General features: G+C 41.8%; 1 protein-coding gene across 1 annotated transcript in view; it reads left to right on the forward strand.

Moving 5' to 3' along the window:
- Positions 1-10,168, forward strand: part of GRIN3A (glutamate ionotropic receptor NMDA type subunit 3A) — a 170,471-nt gene extending 160,303 nt beyond the window's left edge. The window contains exons 7-9 of the mRNA XM_003312211.6: positions 163-327; positions 1,680-1,756; positions 6,003-10,168. Of these exons, the coding sequence (XP_003312259.3) occupies positions 163-327; positions 1,680-1,756; positions 6,003-6,342 (582 nt within the window). The 3' untranslated portion in view covers positions 6,343-10,168. The remainder of the gene's footprint in view (positions 1-162; positions 328-1,679; positions 1,757-6,002) is intronic.
- The last annotated feature ends 1,329 nt before the right edge of the window (positions 10,169-11,497 follow it).

Genomic DNA, 11,497 nt, shown 5'->3' on the forward strand with positions numbered 1-11,497 from the left:
CATGATGTATAATGAAGGTCACGGAACACACAGGGAGAAATAGTCTCCAGCTTTCCTTGAGTCCAGAAAAAATGAATATCCATCTTAAAACCAAAGATTACACAAGCATTGGGCCAGGTATATCATTGTATTCACGGCCTTTTCTTTCCTATTCTGTCACAGACTTTGCAAATGGGCATCAAACACTTCTCTGGACTCTTTGTGCTGCTGTGCATTGGATTTGGTCTGTCCATTTTGACCACCATTGGTGAGCACATAGTATACAGGCTGCTGCTACCACGAATCAAAAACAAATCCAAGCTGCAATACTGGCTCCACACCAGCCAGGTGAGTGCCACAGGTGTCTTGCTCCAATATTCTTAAACTGTAGAATTCCTAGTGATGGGAGGATCCAGAGCCCTATGTCAGACTACTAAGTTATGTTACCACAATAACGAGGGTGGGGTAGGCACTCTCATTAGAGCAGAAGGAATTCTCTCTATCCCATTAATTCACTTTTCCCTTAAATTCAGGCATCCCACAGTGCTCCTTCCTTTGCTATAACCCTCCACTGTTGTTCATAATAGAAGAAATAGAACTTTTTTAACCAGGTTTCACTTAATAGTGAGAGTCTGAAAAGATGGTGTGAAAGATTTATTTCCTAGGTTCTTTTCTTGCCAAAATTGAAACCTATTACATGAGTTTAAAGTCCCTGGTCCCCTTTAAGTGACCCCACTTGCCCCTGTTCTCTCTGCTTTTTCCCTGGTCCAGAGAGGTTTGAGACCCACTGGGGCCAAGGCCAAGTTTCACAAGGCCGCAGTTCTCTCCTGTTACCTAGACATCAACGCACTGATTTACAGGGAGAACTGAAACTGTCAAGCAGACTGGTGACTCAAGCACACTCATTTGCACATCTCTCCCTGAATGAAATTGGCATGGAGACCCAAAATATAGTCAGAAGGCTTCATAATGATGGAAGAACTCTAACAAAGGGAGTGGTTTCACTTGACCACAGCAAGGCCGGATGAGCCATCCTGGCCTCTCCTTTGGTGAGACCACCTCCTGCCCTCCAGTGTACCATGGATTACCTCCCAGCAGGGAGGCTGTCACTTCTGCATTTACCCTATTCATGTATTCATATACCCTCATACTAAACTCCTCACTTTGGTAACACTTTTTTTTTTTTCTAGATAGGTTACTATCATTGGTTTGCTTACAGTTGAACCCTGTTCTTCCTACTTTTATCCTGGGAAGTATTTGGTCTTCTAGGAGAACTCCGCAGATCTTCCTTATTGTATGCTAATATGATTAACTTAATTCTCAAGAGTCGTCCTTCCCTTCTTTGTTTTGGTTGTCAATTAATTATATACTTTTTACTCATCTTTAGCAATTATTGAAGGCCTTTTGCTACACATTAGTTATGATTGTGCCGCCTTATATCACATACCGTTTTATAATACTGAGCTTTCCATCAGAACACTTTTTTGTTTCTCCAGGTGGAATAATAACCTCTAATTAGAATTTTTGTTCTCTTGAGATTTGAGGCTGAATGTTGATCTATTTTTAGGCATTTCTGGAATTTGTTTAAAGAGGCCAAGGTTTGTAACGACTACATATACTGTTACATCTCAAGTGGTTCTTTGTTCCCTGACCTATGTGTTTCTCATAATTTCTACCCGTGAATCTGTTTTCTCCATCAGAGATTACACAGAGCAATAAATACATCATTTGTAGAGGAAAAGCAGCAGCATTTCAAGACCAAACGTGTGGAAAAGAGGTAAGAAGGGGCCAATGGCAACTGTCTTTATATTTGTAAAATAATCTTTAGAGATCTAACTGTATAATTATTCAGATCAAATCAGGGCAATTTATCAAAAGAATCAGTATAAATAGAGGGAAATAAAACAAAATAAAAAATGTATAGGGACACTAAAATGCAGTGTACACAATATACTGTCATGGTTAGAAGTGTAGTCATGGACTCTAGGATCAACCCTCTGGATCCAAATCCTGTCTCCAAGACTTATGATATGTGTTACTTTGTGTAAGTCACTTATTTAATCTCTCTGCACCTCAAGTTCCTCATTTGTAAAGTAGAGATAAAAACAGTACCTATTTCCTAGAGTTGTTGTAAAGATTAAATAAGATCATACATGTACATCTCTGAATGAAAGGAAATGCCTAATAAATATTAGCTATTATTATATACAAAATACATGTAAGAATTAATGAACACCGCAGGCAATTAATTCCATGTTTTACTGTCTTTTTGGCATATTTCCACTCCCTACTCCTTTCTAGCATTCCTAGGAACAGAGTATTGGAAATACGAAACAGACATGTCATGCCTAATTCATTTCCTGGCACTTTTCTACAAACTCCCTAGCAAAGAGCATCTTATTAATAGGAAATAACAAACATTAAATGCATTAATGACATCTGAAAATCGAAGCTCTTCACTCTCACCACACCAGGCTGTGGATGACTGTTCCCTATTTCATGGTGACTAAAGATGTCAGAAGCACTTGGGTCTGGTTCCTGGCTAGTCTCTGCTGCCTGCTGCCTAAGGCAACCCTACTGATTCTTTCGTACGCCCAGAGGCCTCAGATGAGGGCACACCTCTCATCATAACAGGAGAAAAAGGGATGGAAAACAGGATTCTTTTTGTTTGTATCTCCTCTGGGACTGCTGCAGTCCCCTTCTATGCGGTCTCCATCTAGCTTGTCAGAATCATTTCCTTTATCTCTTGAAGTATCTCCTTCCAGTCAATGAGCACTCTCCCCACCCCTCTCAGTCTGTGGTATTCCTGCATCATATTGCAAGTCTGTTAGTGATAAGCTGTATACTAGTCCAGTCACAGCTGTTCCATGACATGTTACATCTATTTTCTCTATTTTTAACATAAATTTTTAATAACAGTAACACAAGAAGACATAGCAGCAAATGTATCATCTTACAATGAAAAAATATTTGTTTTCCAGCTATAATAGAAACAGGAAGCCCAATGATCCCATCTCCAACTGTGATATGATTCATATTCACATCTTTCTCACATAAATTGAAAACCATTTGTGTCTTTTGATGCAACTTACCCAGTGTTCTTGGCAGATTCCCTTCCTGAACCCCTTATTTTGAGGATCTAAGGAGAACAGGTGTTCATGGTTTACCTTGGGCTCACATTTCCTGTGTCTACCTCTATACAACCCAACATTAGCAACCTGTCAAACACAATGAGTGTTTGGCGTACCATAGCCATCATGTCTCTTTGGAATAGTCCAGTGGAGTACTGAACCTCAGTGTTACATAATTGCTCCAGGGAAGCCTATTTTACCCATTTTTAGTGTTAAATACAGCTCATTCACTGGTCACGTAACACTCTAAGACTGACGAAGGCTTGAATCAAAGCAAAGCCTAAATGTTATTGAGGCTAGGAGTATAACACCAGCCTTGGGTTATTTTTTCCAAGTAGACACTGAGTCTTACACTCAGCATTTGTCACCTTGCACTCATAGGTCCCCACATCAAATATCAGACGCCTGGTGATACTAGCAACTAGAATTTGGCACAAAGTCCAGCATTTGTTTATTCTTCTATATTATATTACCAGATAGATATACAAAGCTCTGGAGAAGACCAGTCCAGCTATCTTTACTTACCTTATCACTGTGGCTGTCTAGACAGTCGAAGAAAATGTGTAGATGCTCTACTCTCAGGTTTTCCCTGCTATGAACCATTGTAGGGCATTAGAATGCTCTCCCTCTCTTCTCTTGGAAGTATATCTATGCAAATGCTCATGCATGCTACAACTTGACATCCCTCCTCTGTGCTCCATATTTACTGAACAAATAAAAGAGCAAATAGAAAAATGAATGAATTATTAACATGGGTTTGAGGAAATGCTTGGAGAAATTTTGGGCCATGATATGGAAGTAGGTATTGTCCCTTTTTCATTTAATGCAAAGAAAATAAGTTACATATTGCAGGAGATGATTTATATATAGCCCTGGGTTTATTCAACATGTGATTTCACATAAGGTTTTGGTCTATCTTTCATCTCACTGGGTTCCCAATCAATACACGCCACCCCTGTTTTCCCTTTCCTCTCACCCCAAGACACACAAAAATTACAAACTACATAACAGCACAACCAAGATTACTTTAAGATTATTCAAATTCAATAGGAAAAGATTTGAAGAAAAAAATTAAAGGGAATTATAAAGCTAGAAGGAAAATTACATCTTCTCTCTGACTCAGGTCTAAAGCCAATGGAGCTATAAGTGGGTTCATTACAGAACTTTTGCCCAGCCCAGGATACAAGAAAACTGAGCTCTGGTACCCTCTGCTCATTTATATAAAACTTAGACTATGAGGCATGTTAAAGAACCACAGGGTGGTTTGGAGTGTGTGTTTCAATGGCTTGGGTCATGTATAAGTTGGTCTTTGCTATGTGATAAATCATCCCAATACTTAATGTTTTAAACAACAGCAAGTTGCTTACTAATTCATGGATCAACTGTGCAGTTTGCTGATCTGAGCCAGACTTGGCTGAATTTGGCTGGGTTTGCTCATATGTCTGTAGCCAACTTTGGGGGACGGGGAAAGCAGCTAAGGGCTGTCTGGCCTGTGACGGCCTCAGCTGGTCAACTGGGAAGCCTGAGGATTCTCTCCATATGGTCTACCATCATGCAGCAGGCCATTCTGGACTTGTTCACATTGCAGCAGCAGGGTTCCAAGAGAGTGGAAATGTGCAAGACTTCTTAAAAGTTTAGGCTTGGAACTGCCACTCTGATATGTCTGCCACTTTCTGTTGCCCAAAACAAGTTGTGAGAACACTCCTAGCTGAAGCGGGGAGGAAAGCAGATTCAGCATAGGTACAAGCTGCAAAGTCACATTACAGAGGGCATAAATGAAAGGAGAAAAGAAGGTTTATGGCCACTTTTACATAAAGACTTTATTATTCTTCTCTTTCCCCTTCTCCTTCCAGACTGTCCCCTTCTCCTGGCAAGTAAAAGTCCAGGAAAAAAAGTCAATTCAGTTACATGAATGGGAACAAAAACACAATGGCTTGGTAGGGTGTTTCTATTTAGTTTTGTCCTGTGATAGATTGCAAAAGTTGTCATAACCCTCCTACTCCTCCTCCTGCTTCTTCTCCTATGGTGGAAAAAATCAGCAGCTATGCTGCTTAGGGCTCTAATCTGTTCTTGTAGTGAGAAACTCTCCCTATCTCATAAGTATCAAAGTGTATTTCAGAAACAGGATCAGCCTTCCCCTGTGACTATTTGGCAATAATTCTCATGCTGTCTATAGCCATCTCTCCATGATGGTAGTAGGTGATACGATGCAAGCCTAAAACAGGATTGCAAATTGCTTTCTATATGACTTTCATTATCCCAGCAAGAAACTGAGGGCTTTCTCGGGATTTTTTTAAGCATCGGACCTGACCTGTCATTCTCAACTCACATAAAAATCATCCCTATAGTAAGAAACACTTTGCTGAGACCTGTGGCTTATACGCTTTTTTTCTCCCCAAGATCAAGTAGTAAACATCAGGATGGTCCTGTGGGACTAAGGATGAGCCATGTTATGAGATCTGTCAGCAGGTTGATGCTCAGAACCCAACAAGTGAATAAATAGATTTTGCTTTTATTAAAGCATCATCTTTCAAATCATCAAACGTTTCAAGGTGTGGCTAGTTTCTGAGCTTCCCTTGCAGAAAGGAAATTAAAAGCCACCTGAGGTTGTTTGAAAAAAAAAAAAAAAAAATGTGCCATACCCCGTCCTATCATCCCTTCAAATGATACCCAATTCCAGTTTCAGAGCAGCATGGGACTTGAACTTTTGTATGTTCATGACTCTTTATTGCCCCATGACACCCTAGCAGGTAGTCTGTCCATGGCTTTGTTACTTCATCTCTAAATGCACACCCAGCTCCATATTATTGCACAGGAAATGGCTAACAGATGAAGACAGCACCTTGAGAGCTGCAGAATGGAAAGTAAATCTAAAATTTCTCTGTTTCCTAGGTCTAATGTGGGACCCCGTCAGCTTACCGTATGGAATACTTCCAATCTGAGTCATGACAACCGACGAAAATACATCTTTAGTGATGAGGAAGGACAAAACCAGCTGGGCATCCGGATCCACCAGGACATCCCCCTCCCTCCAAGGAGAAGAGAGCTCCCCGCCTTGCTGACCACCAATGGGAAAGCAGACTCCCTAAATGTATCTCGGAACTCAGTGATGCAGGAACTCTCAGAGCTCGAGAAACAGATTCAGGTGATCCGTCAGGAGCTGCAGCTGGCTGTGAGCAGGAAAACAGAGCTGGAGGAGTATCAAAGGACAAGTCGGACTTGTGAGTCCTAGGTGACCACACTGCTTCCCTTTCTCAGTTCCTGACCTTCCTCTGAGCCCTTGAGACACTTTGTAATGCTCTTTTGTAACTATCGACAAAGGTGTGGGGAAGCTGAGGTCTAGGTCTTCTTAAAGGTCAAGTCTGCTCTCTCTCACCTAAAGTGCAGCAGCAGCTCCTCTCAAGGCTCACTCCCTAGGTCTCCAGGGTAGGAGTGTTTTTCTAGCAAGACTCTTAGGAGTAAGCTCTGTGTGAGAGATCTGTGAATAACCAGATAACCCCAGCTCCCGTTAACCTTTTCACCAGGTGCCACAGTAATATTTCTGGTTTTTAGCCCTTTCTCTGCACTACCAACAAGAGATAAAATTGTTACTCATACTTATGTCTTACTGGGTTGCTGGTTTTCATCGTAACACAGAACGAGGTTATCTAGGGTTGTAGCTTTTGATACAACTCCCCGATCTAGATTTATTCCTACATTCTGAATGGGGAGCAGGTAAGAGCAGAGCACCTCCCACTGGGGGTTGGGTATTTAAAAATTAACTCATTAGTATCATAAAGGTCAAGGATTGATTGGACCAGGCAAGAGCCATGTTTTTGAGAACGTTCTGGATCTCTGACTCCATCCTGACTGTTTAGTAAGAGCATGCTTACACCCTACTGTGAAAGGGGGAGGGGATGTGGTAAGTGGGAACAGAAGACAGGCAGCAGAGGCATTAAAAATGCATACCATGCTTTCAGAACAAAAGCTCTGGGCCAGAAAGGCAATTTGGCTAAAAAATGAATAAGACTACTTCTAATGTAACTAAGCATCTCCACTATGGTGTGTGCCTTTTATAAAGGAAAAGAGAGAAAAAGGCAAAGCAAGGTTGTGGCCTTAGGTTGGACCTGGAGTATCCCTTACTGCCTATAATGGAATATGTGACACTGTGGGTGAAATGTTCTACACACCACACACTAGGCCATTTTCAGATCAGCAGTCACCCATCGCTTAGCATAGAAATCCCAAAACCTCCAGCCTGGGAACACTACAAGCTTCGACCATTCAGGAATCTGCCCTGCACTTTGCATATCTGTGTAGAAAATCAAGTCAATCCCCCATCCTCACACCCACTCATCTCTGAGGAGCTATGAACTGGTTTTGGTCCCTCTAATGATCCTCCAGCCTCATCTAATGCCCCCCAAAGACTGATACAAGTAACCTCCCCTCTGCTTAGGTGCCACTTTCTCAGCATATCATGTTTAGGCAGCAAGGGAAAGGAATATGGGTCAGTTCTCAAATGTCAATGTAGATAAAAGTCATCTAGTAGAGAACTCATCAGAGTGCGGATTGCCAAGACCCTTCTCCAGAGATTATGGGGTTGGGGGTGGAGGTCTAGAGGTGAGCTCAGAAACCTGTTAACTACTGTTAACCAACACCCCCAAGTGACTGACACAGGTGGTCTAAAAATTACTTTTCTAGAAACACCATTCTGGAAGTTTGGCTGCCCACAGGCAGGAGGAGAAGCGTGAAGAGAAAACCTGTTTGAGAAGTTTTGTTTTGTTTTGTTTTGTTTTTTAATAATTTTAGCACACATCTGCTGACTCTCCTTCAACATCCTCACCCCCACCCCTGGGCACCATTTAGGACAAGACTTCCTTATTTATCGATTACTTGATTTATCTTCTCAGGACTCATTGTTCCACCCCCAACCAATTTGAATGCCTACAATAAGTTCAGGAGCTGTGCCAAGCACTCTCCTCTTTTACAGCTGGAGATCACTGGAAAGGTGTCTCAGTCACAAAACTTCTCCCTCTACTACTGGATGAAATGTCTGCATTTCCACCAAAATCTACCCAGTCACCCAGGGAATAACAATTTAAGCTGTAGTTAGATAACACCTAGTGATTAATTGGCTGAGAAAACCCTGGAGTGGAGGGAGGCTCAGAGATACTGATACGGATGTGGGAGGGCTCTAAAGTTAGAGGTCACCAACTCCACAGATGAAACAGTTCAATAATGAGGAAACAGGTGAGCCCTGAAAACACAAAAGGACAGTTCTGTGTTGAAACACCCCATCCCCTCACGTTCTCACCCCAGGCCCAGAAGTAGGTTGCAACTGCCTTTGGAAGATTTTGCCCCTTAGCCATCCCCACCCACTTGTACCAGCTAAGAATGCTGGAGACTCTGCCACCATGCTCTGCGTGCCCCTGAACCTCTGTGCAGCCCGGAAGGCTGATGTACAGGTGTACCTCAATCCACATTACAGCCATGCTCCTAATGTACATGGACATTTTTGTAACTCAGCTCATATTCTGACTGTATTTGAGAAGCTGGCTGTTTAAGGGAACCCAGAAGTGAATTCTTTTGTAAAGTAAAGCACCCTTTTGTAATGCAATTAATTATCCCTTAATGTATCTGTTTTGTAAGTCTGAATTTTTGTATATCGGGTTTACCTTAAGCTTCTCTAGTGAGGCATTCTGAGCAGTGGTGATCACATGCCAGATCACCCTGCCTATCCACAAAGTAGATGACCAATGCACGCTCCTCAAACATCTTTGGAGGAACTACCTGGCCAAAACACTGGTCAGGATGCAGCAAGCAGCAGCAGGGGCTGACAGCAGGCTTACTGCCATCAACATTGCTTGAAATGCCTCCATGTTCTGAATAAAGAAAAACCATAATTGCTTGTGGTGAAACGAAGCAGTCTTCATGTTAAGTAGCAATGGTTATTTTTATTGGTAGTAACTGAACAGTGTTTTGCAATTTGTGAAACAGTGTATTGTGTTTTGTAAAATGATGTCATGAAATGGTGGGTCCTTGGAAACCTCCTTTCCGTTCAGCTCTGCCTCTGTTCTTTCAATTCCTTTGAGGCTCAAAAAAAACACAAAGATCAGAAGCCATCAGATAGAGGGTGGTATTCTGGTAAAGAAGAAAGAGATAAGGGATGCTACCTTGCTTTTCTGGCACAGGAAGCACATGATAAAGCATGCTCAGATGAGCTGGAACAGATATAGCTACCTGGTTCGTGTAAATAAGAATAATAAAGACCCCAGAGTGTGTATGCTTCCAGGTGGAGGAGAAAGGGGAATCTCCCAAAATTTAAAAACAAATTGGAAGAATAACCAGGACAGCCAAGTGAGGCAGCCACAGGGACCCAAGCAGTTGAGGTCTTTAATGTGCCTGGAGATGACTCTCTACTATTCATGAATCTTGCTATTGCACAAACCCTATCAAGAGCTGCTGCTTCCCTTCCAGCCAGAAAAGTGGTAAGTGGAGCAAGTGCCAAGTAGAACAGACCTTATCATCTGGGTAACAGACTTCTCAGTGTTGGTGCTGTGTCTGTTAGAGCCTTAGAGCAAGTTAAGCACTTCCTTGGTGTGGGTAAAGAATAAAGGGGAAAGAAACTACTTTAGAGCCTCTTTTCCTCCCAACTCATATTTTTGATAGGAAAAACAGAAAACCCATCCAGTTCTTCAGAAATTGCTTTCTAGGCATTAATACTACTTTACTATCTATACTGTTTAGTTATTCCTTTCTTTACCCACCTAAACTATCCATCTAATCCAGGATTCCCTCACTCTTTTTTTTTAGTTACTAATCATTTTATGAAAATAATGTATTTATAAGTATTTTCTTAAGGTTTGTGAAGAGTATTTGCATTGTGTCTTCATTTTAATGTGTTTGCAATCGCTCCGCTCCAGGAAGAACGGAAATGCTGTCTTGTGAGCATGAAGTGAACGGGCTGTTTTGCTCCAGCCACTTTTCTTGTACAACCACATGGATGGATTAGATGTCCTCAGGTCTTTTCCATCTTCAGTTTCTATGACTGTGGAATAAATGTTCAGATAGAAACTTCACTTTTGGATGTACTGCTGGCTTTGTCTTTGGGGATTCAAATGTTGACATGATACCAGTTCCTTCTTAACAGGAGACCCATTAATGCTATGATTTATGCTTATTTCCTTGCTATAGTCCAAAGAAGAAACACAAGATATGCTGAGAAATCTCAGAGCTCAGGCATCATGAAGTAGAACTGAAATGGCTTCATCTGAGATAGACATTCTAGGAAAAAGCACAAGTTCAGAGGTCTCTAAAATCCTGTACTGATCACCCTCATCAGCAATTCGACAAACATTTGCTAAACAGCTTCCATGTACGTGCCAAGTGCTGGAGACACAATAGTGAAGAAGATAGGTATGGTCCCTAACTTATGACCTTTTTTTTTTTTTTTTTTTTTGAGACGGAGTCTTGCTCTGTCACCAGGCTGGAGTGCAGTGGCATGATCTCGGCTCACTGCAACCTCTGCCTCCCAGGTTCAAGTGATTCTCCTGCCTCAGCCTCCCGCCCGAGTAACTGGGACTACAGGCGCCTGCCACCATGTCTGGCTAATTTTTTGTATTTTAGTAGAGATGGAGTTTCAACATGTTGGCCAGGATGGTATCGATCTCCTTACCTCGTGATCCACCCACCTCGGCCTCCCAAAGTGTGGGGATTACAGGCATGAGCCACCACGCCCACCCTCAATCTGACCTTTTTACAACCTATAAACAGGTAATACTATAACAACTAACATATATTGGGTACTTATTATAAACCATGATCTCATTTAATCTTAACAACCCCACAAGATAGGCACTATAGATGTAGTCTTAAGTAGGTAAATGAGACCTCCAGTTTACAGATAAAAAAACAAGAGTCAGAGAAACTATGTAACTTGCCCAAGGTTGCAGAACTAGTAATAGTAACAGAGATTTGTACGACCATACAGGATTCCGGTCACTGCCTCACAATTTTCTATTCTTCCTTGAATCCCCTTTTAGTCTTTCTGCCTTATTGCTTCTTTCCCATGCCTCGGCCTGGCCCCTAGCTCCACAGAACAGAGAGAGAAGCGGATATTGTAACTGCACCTTCATTGGTCCATTTAACTCAACACTGTAATACCTATGTCTCATAAAAATAGCATTTCAGCATCTTTTCTTTCTGCTTTCTAGCCCAACCAAGAACTGATGCAAACACAGTTACAAATCAGCAGCAGCCCTGCAGTCCCAGACATATGGGCAGTTTCTGATAACCCAAGCAGTTTTAGCTGCAGGCAAATTTGCCTTCATGAATCTGCTAGCCTGTTGCCTTCTTCACACACATTCTTTCCGAATAGAAACAATCAAATCTCATGAAAATGTAAATCC

This window comes from Pan troglodytes, chromosome 11 (assembly GCF_028858775.2).
Source record: "Pan troglodytes isolate AG18354 chromosome 11, NHGRI_mPanTro3-v2.0_pri, whole genome shotgun sequence".
Classification (NCBI taxonomy): domain Eukaryota; kingdom Metazoa; phylum Chordata; class Mammalia; order Primates; family Hominidae; genus Pan; species Pan troglodytes.